General features: G+C 34.2%; 1 protein-coding gene across 1 annotated transcript in view; it reads right to left on the bottom strand.

Moving 5' to 3' along the window:
* The window catches only part of LOC106877501 (uncharacterized), a 259046-nt gene that overhangs the window by 38034 nt on the left and 206861 nt on the right, over positions 1 to 14151 (bottom strand). The window contains exon 3 of the mRNA XM_052967242.2: positions 8130 to 8298. Within this exon, the coding sequence (XP_052823202.1) occupies positions 8130 to 8298 (169 nt within the window). The remainder of the gene's footprint in view (positions 1 to 8129; positions 8299 to 14151) is intronic.

Genomic DNA, 14151 nt, shown 5'->3' with positions numbered 1-14151 from the left:
ATTTTCTACATCTCGAATTATATTGGCCAACATGTACTATGTAAAATGAGGGAACTTCATTATTATTTGTAGCATATCAAGTGATTACATAGAGGTACTCTTGTTAGTTGCTAGATTGATTGAGCTGGACAACTTTGAAAACAGCTCACTCGATTCATAATTCAATTTTTCTGAATGCTGTAAGTTTGAAGAATCTTTATGAATAAAGCAACCAGTATCACATAATATATCTTGTCTTATTTGGTTACATTCCTTTCTGTTCTAAGTTCAAATCACTGACTTTCATCTTTCTGAGATCAAGGAAATAAGCACCAGTCAAGGGCTGAAGTCAATATAACCAACTATACACTTGAACCCCAGCATGGCTACATTCTAAAGACTAAATCCATTAAAAGAGAACAAACTATAACCCATGTATCTAAGTTCCTGACTTGTCAATGGAATTTAAAAAAAAAACAAAAACAAAAAACAAAACAAACAAAAAAATGAATAAAATAACTGGCAAATTTGGCATGTTATCACAACTAAGCAAACAATCCTGTCTCATCAACACTTATGCTGCCACTGATTATAACAATGGAAAAATCTATGTAGTCATTTGTCTAGCTAGAAATAGTGCCTATTAACTCCTTCAATCACACTTTATTTATCCTGCTTTGCAAGGGCTGCTTTTCTTTTTTTTTTTCCCATTATCTAAAAATTTTAAATTATTATTACAATTTTTTTTTGCATTGATGCCAACAAGATGTTGCTCTAATTAACACATTGTTACTCTGTCTGAAAGTGGAGGCTTCTCACTATTAGTCAGGTCCTGAAGGTTCTGTTTTCAGCTCTGAATGTCAATGATAAGAGGATGAATTTTGAACTCATTTGCAATGAGCTGGAACAGATATTGTAAGGTATCTTACAAGATGCTCTTTCAGCCAAGCCACTATCCTGAACTGGTTATTTTATTAACACCACCATCCACCCACTGAAGGACAAAAGATAAAGATGACCTTCGCAGGATTTGAACTCAGTGTGGATAGAACTGGAGCAAATATTGCAAAGCATTCTATCTGATACTCTAACAGTCAGTTATTCGTTTATTTTTTTATTTGCTTCAGTCATTTGACTGCAGCCATGCTGGAGCACTGTCTATAGTTGAACAAATTGACCACAGGACTTATTCTTTGTAAACCTAGTACTTATCCTATTGGTCTCTTTTGCTGAACTGCTAAGTTACAGGTACATAAACACACCAGCATCGGTTGTCAAGCGATGGGGGGGGGGGGACAAACATGGACACATGCACACACATACATATGATGGGCTTCTTTCAGTTTCTATCTACCAAATCCACTCACAAGGCTTTGGTCGGCCCAAGGCTATAGTAGAAGACACTTGCCCAAGGTGCCATGCAGTGGGACTGAACCTGGAATCATGTGGTTGGTAAGCAAGTTACAAGCCACATGGTCATTTCTTGAAATCATACTATTTATTGACTTAGAAAAGAAGGGCACAATAAGAGAATGGATATCTAGACATTATGCCCGAAAAATAAATAGGATAGTGTGAAGTGGTTGGCATTTGGAGGGGCATCCAGCAGTAAAAACCATGCCAAAACTGACTAAACCTGTGCTGGTGCCATGTAAAAAAGCACTCAGTCCAGTCTATGGGGTGGTTGGTGTTAGGAAGGGCAGCTAGCCATAAAAACCAATCCACAACAGTCACAGTAGCCTGGTGTAGTCTTCTACCTGGCTGGTTCCTGCCAAATCATTCAACTCATGCCAGCCTGGAAGACAGATATTAAATGATGATCATGATGATGATGTGGCTGGAAACCCTTTCCTCATAGATTTGCTCAACAACAAATCATCCAACCAACCAACCAACCAACTATTCAACTAGTCAACCATCAATCCATCCACCCAGCCTACCAACCAGCCAACTATCCTTCCATTCAACCAACCAGCTTACCAACCAACCAACCAACCAACCAACCTCTTTCGTTTCTGATCATGATAGTTCTATTTATTACTCTACTTTTACCCTCCTTATCACATATTAATTATTTTATATTCTGCTTTTAATTACTTCCTTGCTCACTTTCTCTCTCACTCACACACACAAAACACCTTACAACAACAAAATGTTCTTATTTATATCCTTTGAAAACAGTTAGCACCCTGTTTTATCAATCATGCCAATCTTCCCTCTTCTCCTGTTCTTCAGAACAAATTTTATTAAAATTTGAAACCATTCTTCACAAGCACAAAGCAGTTAGGTTAACATCTCTATTGCCATACAACCAACTATATTTCCTGACAACACCACCCACCATTGGAATTTTATATATTCTGCCAAGCTTTTGAAACTGAAGGGATTGAAAGATTCTTCATATCATTCACATCTGAATGAAAATTTTAATAAATATCACTGTAATTCTTTCAGCAATGCCATGTATAGGGAGCTGTTATATTGTATGTCTGTATTTGTGTGCCTTGATACGTTTATGTGTTTATCATCATCATTGTTTAACATCCATCTTCCATGCTGGCACAAACTGGATGGCTTGACAAGAACCAACCGACTGGAGGATTGTATCCAGCTCCAATATCTGCTTAGTCATGGTTCCTATGGCTGGACGATCTTTCTAATGCCAACCATTTTACAGAGTGTACTAGGTGTCCTTTTTTCATGACACTGGCACAAAGTGAAGGTTGCCAAAGACAAAGAAAAAGAAGCTCCCTCCAGAGAGGGGCTTTATGCCAGGTGTGAACAGGTTAAAGTATGATAGATGGACAGGGACAGGTGTTTTGCTCTAGAAAAGATACATGGTTACCTCTCACTCTATATGTGTGTATGTGTATGTGTTTGCATCTATACACATACATCAACTTATATATAAGTTATTGAATATCCAATGGTTTTGACAAAGAATATGTCAGTTGTTTGATAAACTAAATCATTAAATTAGCATGTGGTTGAATATATCATAGACATGCAGAATCAATAAGACAATGTGCACCAAGGCTGGTCCTTTGAATTACAAGTGCGGTCAATTGGATATACTTCCAGGAAGTAAGGTATATACACACACATATATATAGAGCATTTTCTAATATTTTACCTACTTCACAGGTTTTTGCTTTCCTTGTTTTGAGATTTGATTTAAGAAGGAAAATCATGTATCACAGAAAAGTATGAAAAATACAAAGAAAAATGTGATGAAGGAACAGGCAATTCTATCCTACAACTATTTGGATCAAATGGCAGTATATACTTGCTGAAACAAAGGGACAAAAGTGTAACATGACTGCACAGTTAAGAAGTATACCCTATAATTAAGTAGTTTCTGGAGAAAGTACCTTCAGCTTTTGGTAGACCCAAGCCATGCAAATGAAATAGGGGAAATGGAAACTTTAAAGGGTTTTTGTTATGTTCTCCCATTGAGATCTATTTTGCCTTTCTGAATTTTTCCAAGATCAAGAAAAATAAGTATTGGGGTTAATGAAAATAACTATGCTCCAGCGTGGCAACTAACCAATGAGTGAAACCAGTAAAAGTACAAGGTGTGTAGTCATTACTTTTATCTATATACATGGTGAAAAAAGAAAAAAAGAAAAAGCTATACTTGGCAAGTTAATATAATTATAAATACATTGTCACTGAAGTCACTACAGGGAAATAATGTTGCTAGGTAAACCAACCAATAAACATGATAGATAGATAAACAGAGACCAACATTATCAACAAGAATATCAGGTGTAAAACAAAGCACTCCACCACCTCCGTTTAATAATATAGAAGATATTAGAAAATCAAAAGTGGACCTAGAGATATGCATTAACAAACAAACATTAAAGCTTGAAAATAGCTAGCAGCATCTAGAATTTCAACTACAACAAAATCATCCAAATAAAGCAGCTTTCAAAGTAAACAAGCGGTGGTGCTGTTGTTGTTATTTCTTCTTCTTCTTCTTCACTTTATTATATCTATCTGCTTCATTTCATTTATAATAACTCATTTACAACAGGATTAGCAAATAGAATAGCTACGTTAGCTAATTATTAAAAAGATTTTTCTTTATTTTATTATTTTCAATTTTTTTTTTTTGGTTGGTATTATCTGCCAAGTAGCTACAGTTTTGAAAGCATAATGTTATTCAAGCTATCTATAACATAATAATGATGATGATGATGTGGAGGGGGGGGTTACGAAACAAGAACCACAGCAACAGCAACAGTTACACCAACCACAATAAATAATGTGCTAAGAAAGTTAGAATGTGAAAAATAATTGATTGAATGCTAAACTATAACTATCACTACCATCACCAGTTTAGAGCTAACAACTTGACTTGCTAAAAATAGCAACCAAATTCTTCTTTTACATACATTCTACTGTCATAAAAAAAAGGAGACATTGGACAGTGTAGTTCATTCCAGGGCACACTTATGTTTTTAAAAAAAAGGGGAAAAAGATGAGACAGTGAAAATTGTAGCAGGAATGCTTTTGATTATAGATCTGCTCAATCAAGGTCATCTTGGGGGCTAATAATTATTGGAGTTGATGCAATCAGCCTATGCTCTAGTATGGCCATAGAACAATGACTGAAACTAGTAAAAGTGTAAGGTGTATGGTGATTATTTCTGCTTGTCTATTTGGATGAAAAAAAAAAGAAAGAGGAAAAAACACTAATTTTTTTTTTTAACAAAACCAGACCAATTTAAAATGCATTTGACTTCTTCCTGCAACAGCTGTTTTTTCTTTTCTTTTTTCTTTTTCATTGTCTGGTCAAAAGGAAAAGGTGTACCTGTGATTATTTTCAAGGCATCTGAGACTGGTAGAGAGAGAAAGAAGGAACTGCCAAACTGGCCTGAATAGTTGCACCAGAGGATTCTGCTGGAGGTATCCAAAAACCAGATTGTGACATTAAACCAAGCTAAGAATTGAATCTGTCACCCAAGAAGGGCAGGGTTAGGGTGAGATTTGAACACATATTGCAAAGAGATGGAACAAAAACTGCAAAGCACCCTGGCAATTCTACTAATTCCTTTATTTATCGACCCTGGTAAAATGAAAAGGGAAGTTGATCTTAAGACTGGAGCTCTGAATGCAAGGAGCTAGAAATAAGTACCACATTTACATCCAATGCTCAAGCAACTCAGCCAGTTTGCTGCCATTTCCTCTTCCTATAGAAACATATTGCTATGTGTTGCCCACATTTATAACTGTTCTAAATTATTTTATGTTAATGATTTAATTGAAAGGGGAAGGATAGTGCTGCCCATAGCCTTATTAAGCTTCTCAATGTTGGCGGATGGGGGACAGCTGAATGCAGTTAATAGAGTTAACAATCAGTTTGAGCTCTTGGAGAATCATTTGTTGAAGGAAGAATATAGGTCGGAAAAGGGGTTCCAGAAGAATGCAGCTATAAGTAGATCAGTCCAATACACACATGTTCACATGTAAACACACACACACACACACACACACACACGCACATTGTATTTACAAGATTATGAATAAAGAGAAAATAGATAATTACACTAGTGTAAGAGATAAATAGAGTCAATTGATGCCATAAAATGAAAAATATGAAGAGCTTAAAAGAAAACATTGCAGGTGAGTGGTGTTAATCAAATTAAAGCTAATGGCAGAGAGAAAGATGTAATAAACTAGAGATTCAAATGGGTTTTCTTGAAGAGTTTCTATAGATCTGCAACCAGTTTGTGTAACTTAATTAACCAATGTTATCTTGTGATTTAGTATGGTATTTTTTACATGCAATGTATATAGCAACAACAGCAAACTGTGTGACTATATAATAATAAATGCTGTTTGCTGCCACAAACAAAACTCTTTATAATATAAACATATATATATAAGGCGGCGAGCTGGCAGAAACGTTAGCACGCCGAGTGAAATGCTTAGCGGTATTTCATCTGCCGCTACGTTCTGAGTTCAAATTCCGCCGAGGTCGACTTTGCCTTTCATCCTTTTGGGGTCGATTAAATAAGTACCAGTTATGCACTGGGGTCGGTATAATCGACTTAATCCGTTTGTCTGTCCTTGTTTGTCCCCTCTGTGTGTAACCCCTTGTGGGTAGTAAAGAAATAATACATACATATATATGCATACATATATATGCATACATATATACACACATATATACACATATATATGCATACATATATATACATACATATATACACACATATATACACATATATATACATACACACACATATATATATATACATACACACACACACATATATATACATACACACATACACATACACACACACACACATATATATATGCATATATATAGTAGTTGTATGCTGTCAACTTTATGTGACAGTCCCATGAAAGGAATAATACTACTGCTATTTAGCCCCAGGAAGCAGCACCGCTTCCTGTCGGCTTTGACACATTTGCTGTGTCCTTATGTTTACAAGGAGGAGAGAAGCACCTCCACTTAGCTAAGCCTGCATCCAGAGACATGTTTCTAAGTCTTTGCTCGTCATCAGTCTGGAGTAGCAATGGCCTGCTAGTTGGAGATGCCTGTCAAGCTCTCGTAAAGATATATTAATTCTAGTGAAACACATTCACTGATTTCAAAAATAGAAATAATAAATTTCAAAATCTCTCAGAGAGATCAATGCAGTAGTGATGCGATAAAGTAGTTGTATGCTGTCAACTTAATGTGACAGTCCCATGAAAGGAATAATACTACTGCATATATATATGTGTTGATATGACTTCTCTGATGTACTGGATTAGAGCTTTGAAGCCCTGCAAGTATCTTAAATAGGTTTGTGGAGATTTAATCTTAAGCTGAAAAATATTTAGTTGCATATGTGTGTGTGTGTGTGTGTGTGTGTGTGTGTGTGTGTTTACAAATACAACAAAAATACTTTATATTGTAATAGTGTTTATATATTGAAACCCTAAGATCAAGTGTGATTCACAAGTCTCTTTAGTATTCAACTGATATATAAAATTTTCAGTTTTCTATTTTACAACAAATTACTTTTCATATATATTTTAATACTATCTTTGCTATTTTGTTGAGGATATCTTTTGTTATATATAGCTTGTTTTATATGTTTTAGAAAAATTTTTTTAAAGGAAAGGAGCATATTCAGGGAGCACTACCCTAAAAATGACACAATGTAACATAATCCTGTTCAGTTAGCTGAGCATGCGCACTTCAACTACTCAGAGTCATCTGGGCAGCAAGTAAATATTAACAGCAGATCAAAAGTCAATCTATTCTGGAATTCCTGAGCCATGGTAGTCAATAGGGTCAGGTATAGGAATTATAATGAATGCAGTGGATGAAGGCTTTTGAGAAGAGATGGGAGATGTGAAAGATGGATGGGGGAAGTTGCAACATACTACATTAAGAAATTCAACTGAGCTCAACTGACCTACGTTGCTAACAGTTATATTAATGCAAAAAGGACTTTTGAAGAATTATTCTGTGTTATAAACCTTAAAATGTTGTATTGTTATAATACCCACTTCGGTATACAGTATACTTAGTAAAACCAGTAGAGACTCCCCTTTCAAGTCTTTATTAGGAAATGTCATTTTATTTAGCAATAATTTTTTTTTTATTCACCCCACCTCTCTCTTTTTCTTTTTGTACAATCTAATATTTTTTGAGCTTGGCATCCATTTTCAGGGACACACTATGTTTTCATTTGCTCTCACTTGTATGCCTAGCTTCAATCACCTGCAGTGGCATTGGTACTTGGAACATATCGTACAACCATTCCATTGGTTCTTCCAACTTCTTTGGTTTGTTTTCCAAGAATCTTTTTTTCAGTTGGTCCCTGTGTCTCTTTCATATGCTTTTTCTATTTTTTACCCAATACATCATTTTATCTATGCATTTGGTAATTACACCAAATGAGGGCATACATTCTCTGCTTTCCATTCTTGTATGCCCTCATATACAGTCATGGAGTGCCTTGGACTCTCTATCAGGATGCATAAACATCAGTTTGATAAGAATTGCCTAAAGATCAAGCAGTTACTTGAAGAAAACAGCCATACCTACAAAGTTCATAACCATACAACAGTTACCAAAGAGGTGAAATAACAAATGGCTTCAGAAATGATTCTCTTACCTTTGTGATGCTCCATCCTTGTGTGGTATACTTTCCCATTGGATTTGAAAGATAAACTTAGAATATAACAGTCATCAGAACTATCACGCAAGAGGAAAGAACCGTCTGGTTTGGTGTCCAACAGGGCCTTAGCTGCTTCATATGTCAAGGGGCCCCAATACCAGCCACACTGTACAGAAAGAAACAAAAATATAAAAAGTTAGAATGTCAGTTAAAGAAGAACAGAAATTGAGTAATATTGAACGAAAATGCAAAAAAAGGAAGTTCAAACACATTGTTTTAACATCAATTATTCCATGCTGGTAGATGCTGGCTGGGTCAGAAGGTGATCAGTTGACCAACTATCCTGAAATCCTGTAACAGTCAATGGGGTTGGTTGGGAAAGGAGGTAATGCATGCAGTGTCAATCTATACATGATTAATCTCTGGACGAGCTAATTGGTGAGCCTCTATAAGATTGTTTGACTAACTGAAAATAACAGTGAACTCTCTCAAATCACCCACTACTGGGTTAAACAACAACCACCACCACCAATTACTGGTATAGAAAATAGAGAATATAAACAGTACACAAATGATGATGATGATAGCACTATTGATGAGAATATCTAGGAGGACAATTAAAATTTTAACAAAACAAGGTCACATATCTACTACTAACTGTTAGCTGATTACAAATCTATGAGGAATTACCATTAAATGGTAAGGAGATGATTGTTGAATATGTATGAAACACAACCTAATTTTAATCTAATTTCATAGTATACATTCATTATTTAAAAAGAAAATCAAAAAAGTTTCACCTTTAATTTCAATATGATTTAGGCTCGAAAAGAGGAAAAGTTAATTAAGTTTTAGCATGCATTCATTATAAAGTAAAAGAGTGAGGTTAGCTGGAGGCTGTAGATTAATCCCTTTCTATGCTTCAGCATCATAAGAACATAAAGCAAATATGGAACTTGCTATGTTGGAAATGATTAAAAGACAAAATCTTTATAGCTACAGTTTATGCTATAGACTCAAATAAATGCAGATAATTATGTGTACATATTTATGTATGTAAATATATACACCTTTCCATTATACGTATATATAAAATTAAATACATATATGTATATGCATCTGTGTGTCTCATATATCCATTTACATATGTATAGAGCAGCCTATCTTTTCTCTTCCCACTACTTGTGCTGACTGCATCATCCTGATTATCCTGACACCCTTGAGGATGCACTGGACCACTCTTGTTCCTCTACCCAATACACTATAGCTCTCGTATTCCCTCCTCCTTGGTCCACATCCTTTTCTCTTGTGCTGGTGCCATATCAGAAGGTTGCCAAGTCATGCCACTTCTAGAGGTACACTCAGGTGCTAGTGCCATGAAAAATATGTCTTGTACATGCAGAAAAATGTTTGGCAGAAGAGTAGAGAAAGTGTAGGGCTGTAAAGTCTCTATGGTCCTCTCTTGCTGAGAATTATTTAATCTTTTTCAAGTTGATGTCATGAAAAAATGCAGTAAAGTAGTTGGCACTAGGAAGGGCATCAAACCAGAAAAAACAGAATGACTCATATGAGCATCAGTGTATGGGAAAAGTGGTTGGCAATAACATATGGCTCACTCATGCTAGTATGGAAAGTGAACATAAAATGATCATAGTGGTGATGTGAGATATTAAGGGTTATATGTAAACACTAATTCGAGATCAAAAATCTACTGATGTGACTTGAACAATGCTTTAATTGTTTGCTAGGTTACTACAAAAGTGATTATATCACTCTAAGTTTGTGTTTCATTGACTCTCAAATTTTAAATGAACATACTTGTTTCAAGTGTGTTCTTAACTACTTCATTGGTAATTTGTCATCCATTTAACACTTGACAGTGTTAGGCTGCTTCAGCTAATGTCTCATTTTACCTTGTATTTTAATGTTTTAGCGTTAAAACCATTTTATCAAGAAAAAAACATTAGATGGTGAGGAGTTGGTACCTTTTGCACGAGTTGTTTTAATCTTTTATCTGTTTCAGTCATTGGATAACGGCCATGCTGGGGCTCTGCCTTCTAGAGTTTAGTTGAACAAATTGATCTCAGTACCTACTTTTAAGTTTGGTACTTATTCTATCAGTCTCTTTTGCAAAACACTAAGTTACTGGAATGTAAATAAACCAACAATTACCAAGTGTGTGTTGGTGGGTGACGCACGCACAATGGGCAGTTTCTATTGACAAAATTTATTCACAAGACATTGGTCAGCCCTGGGCTATAGCAGAAGACATTTGCCCACGACTTCCGTATTTATTGGAAGACGAAAACTTCACCTAAGTACTATTCCAAGTTTCACATTTCCCATCTTCAGACAGGAGTGAAAACTAGTGGAAGAATAGTGAATATATATAGTTTTGCACAGGGAAAAAAAATGTAGGAAATTTTTTTCATAAGATGAGTAATAAAAACAAAAATGAAAAAAAAAAATTGAAAAAATTCCAAAAGGATATTCTGAAAAATGCTTTAATATAAAATCAACAAACATTTCAAAATATTTCTATTTTTATGTATCAGGACAAAGTAAAGTATTAAAATTTTCTACTTGGTTCTACATATATATACATTTAAAATGCAGAGATGCCTATAATAGGACATCTACTCGCTAGAAATAGCAGCAAAAGACTATATACCACAAAAATTAGGGATAACTTCGAAAGGAAATGAAAAATAAAAACTTTTACCAATCTATATTCTGTACCATGGTTTCAAGTCAATTTTAGTAAGATAAAGATTATATCTTACAAGGTCGGACTATCGTCAGCAGAAATGACCAGACAACATATGAAGCACGAGTCAAATAAGCAACATGGTTCGTGTTCCTATGTCTAATTTTTCATAATATACCGCGTATTTGCGGTTTACCTAATCGGCAGTTAATACAAAAATGCCGAAATTCCTTCAGAAAATCATCCAAAAAGAGTTTTATCATTATTAATAAATTATAGGGTAGCAAAAAAATTTTAGAAATTTTATTTGCCACCAGTGGTCTAGCGAGAGTAAAAAAAACAGTCAATAGACTATGTATTATTCATTTAAAATGCAGAGATGCCTATAATAGGACATCTACTCGCTAGAAATAGCAGCAAAAGACTATATACCACAAAAATTAGGGATAACTTCGAAAGGAAATGAAAAATAAAAACTTTTACCAATCTATATTCTGTACCATGGTTTCAAGTCAATTTTAGTAAGATAAAGATTATATATCATACAAGGTCGGACTATCGTCAGCAGAAATGACCAGACAACATATGAAGCACGAGTCAAATAAGCAGCATGGTTCGTGTTCCTATGTCTAATTTTTCAAAATATACCACTAGAATAGCGTATTTTTTACTCTCGCTAGACCACTGGTGGCAAATAAAATTTCTAAAACTTTTTTGCTACCCTATAATTTATTAATAATGATAAAACTCTTTTTGGATGATTTTCTGAAGGAATTTCGGCATTTTTGTATTTACTGCCGATTAGGTAAACCGCAAATACGCAGTATATTATGAAAAATTAGACATAGGAACACGAACCATGTTGCTTATTTGACTCGTGCTTCATATGTTGTCTGGTCATTTCTGCTGACGATAGTCCGACCTTGTAAGATATATAATCTTTATCTTACTAAAATTGACTTGAAACCATGGTACAGAATATAGATTGGTAAAAGTTTTTATTTTTCATTTCCTTTCGAAGTTATCCCTAATTTTTGTGGTATATAGTCTTTTGCTGCTATTTCTAGCGAGTAGATGTCCTATTATAGGCATCTCTGCATTTTAAATGAATAATACATAGTCTATTGACTTTTTTTACTCTCGCTAGACCACTGGTGGCAAATAAAATTTCTAAAATTTTTTTGCTACCCTATAATTTATTATTATATATATATATATATGTATGTATGTACAAATACTCTGCGAAATAAATAAATATTATTTCCAATTGAAGAACTCAGTTTGTACTAAAACTTCCAAGGAAATCTTGTTTGGTGAATAAAACTGAGCATAGATAAAAAGAAGTTTTTATTTAATAATTATTTTGCCATTTTTGTCATATTTCTTCTAATCATTTTTTTTTTTTAATGGAAGAAAATAAATAGACCGCTGTACATTTATTTATACATAACTGGCACTGGTTTGGCTATGTGATTAAGAAATTAGCTTCCCAAGCATATGGTTTCAGGTTTAGTCTCACTCTGTGGCACCTTGAGCAAGTGTCTTTCACTACAGCCTTAACCTTGCTAGTGGATTTGGTAGGCAGAAACTGAGTATAGTGTTTGTGTGTTTGCTTGTCTTGATATCATGCAACAGTTATAAACAAACGTCACTGTCATACAAGTGGTGTCATTTGTTTCCAATCTTACGTAAAAACATGTCTAGTCATGAGGAAATATGACTACTTGAAAATAGGCGAGGGCTGGCTACAAGGAGCGTAATTGGCTGTAGAAAATTTACCCCAATGAATTCCATCTGACCACTGCAACATGGAAAAGTGGATGTTAATTCAGTTATGATAATGATGATGTTTATGGTAACATTACTTTTTTTTTCAAGCCTTGATGGAAATAATTGGATGAAAGAAAAAAAAAGAAAAGGAAAAAATTAAATTAAATACAGACATATTTAAATGAATTGCAAGAAGAGATCAGTTGGTAATGTACAATTCATCATAAGTAATAACCAGCTTTCAATATCAGAAAAGTTCACAATATATCACAAACTTTATTATCAATAACAAGGATGATTGGAAAAATATGGGGTTATTGAATGTTGCTGATCTGTTGTTGGATGACTCAATGTATGAGCACTAAAAGATTTGCATCTAATTTGAAGAAAGAAAACAAAAACCTAATGGTAATTATTAGTGAGCCTCACCCCCCCCCCCAAAACAAAAAACAAAAGGGAGTTAATTATAATAAATCTAGAATTAATTTTACAAAAAGTTCCGTTTTCAAGCTTAGGGGTATAATTCGATCATTAACAGTAGGCAAAGTGACAGCAAATTTCAAATCATTAAGAATGTTTTGCATTCATCATTAAATATTTCACCACTTAACTGAATTATCAAAATTTATGCTATTGGCTCACTTGAGTCAATTCCCTAAGCACATTTTTAAAAAGGTTCTGCATGAAGATGGAGAAAGTGGGTGGAGGTAGGAAGACTGAAGCCATTACTATTCAAAGTAGTCAAAAGCGGCTTTCATAAAGATAGCATTAGTTGTTTAAACTGGCTACACCGAAATATACTTTTTTTGAAATGGTTACTTTTATTAGTGCTAAAATTCTCATCAAATGTTTTTCAAATTTTGGTAAAAGACTAGCAATTTCTTTTTGTTTTTTAAAATCTATTACATCAACCCCAGTGCTCAACTGGAACTTATTTTATCAACCCCAAAAGGATGAAAAACAAACCTGACCTCAGCGAAAGTTGAGCTCTGAAAGTAAAGATGGTCAAAATGCTACTAAGCATTTGGCCTGGCGTGCTGACAATTCTGCCAACTTGCCAATTTCATCTCTACATTAACATTATGTATGTGATAAGGTTAAATATGCAGTTTTATGTAAGCTTCTTTCTTCAACAGCAAATTTATAGTTATCAAATATGAAGCATGTATACTTTACATGTGAATACATATGATTTTCAATATGTGCATATACCCTATGGGTATGCAATGATATGTATGCAATTTATTTAATATGTGTTAGTAATGTGCATAGAATTTATTTGTTACTATTTTATTATATATTTCGAACAGACATATCCATGTATATTTATATCTGCTGTTTTATTCAATAATATTTCTAAATATATTTCTGTATTTTCTTTCTTTTTCTTTAACCTATACAATTTTATAAATTCATACATACATCATTTGATCATAAACATGAACACTGGAAGAGTGGGAGGAAGGGTTGTGCTGAGAAAGAGGTAGGTGGTGAAGGAAATATTAAAAACAAATGAGAAAAACTTCCAAGAATAAAACAAAT

The sequence above is a fragment of the Octopus bimaculoides genome, chromosome 1 (assembly GCF_046866305.1).
Source record: "Octopus bimaculoides isolate indiv1 chromosome 1, ASM4686630v1, whole genome shotgun sequence".
NCBI classification, from domain to species: Eukaryota; Metazoa; Mollusca; class Cephalopoda; order Octopoda; family Octopodidae; genus Octopus; species Octopus bimaculoides.
This window is presented reverse-complemented; position numbering and strand designations above follow the sequence as displayed.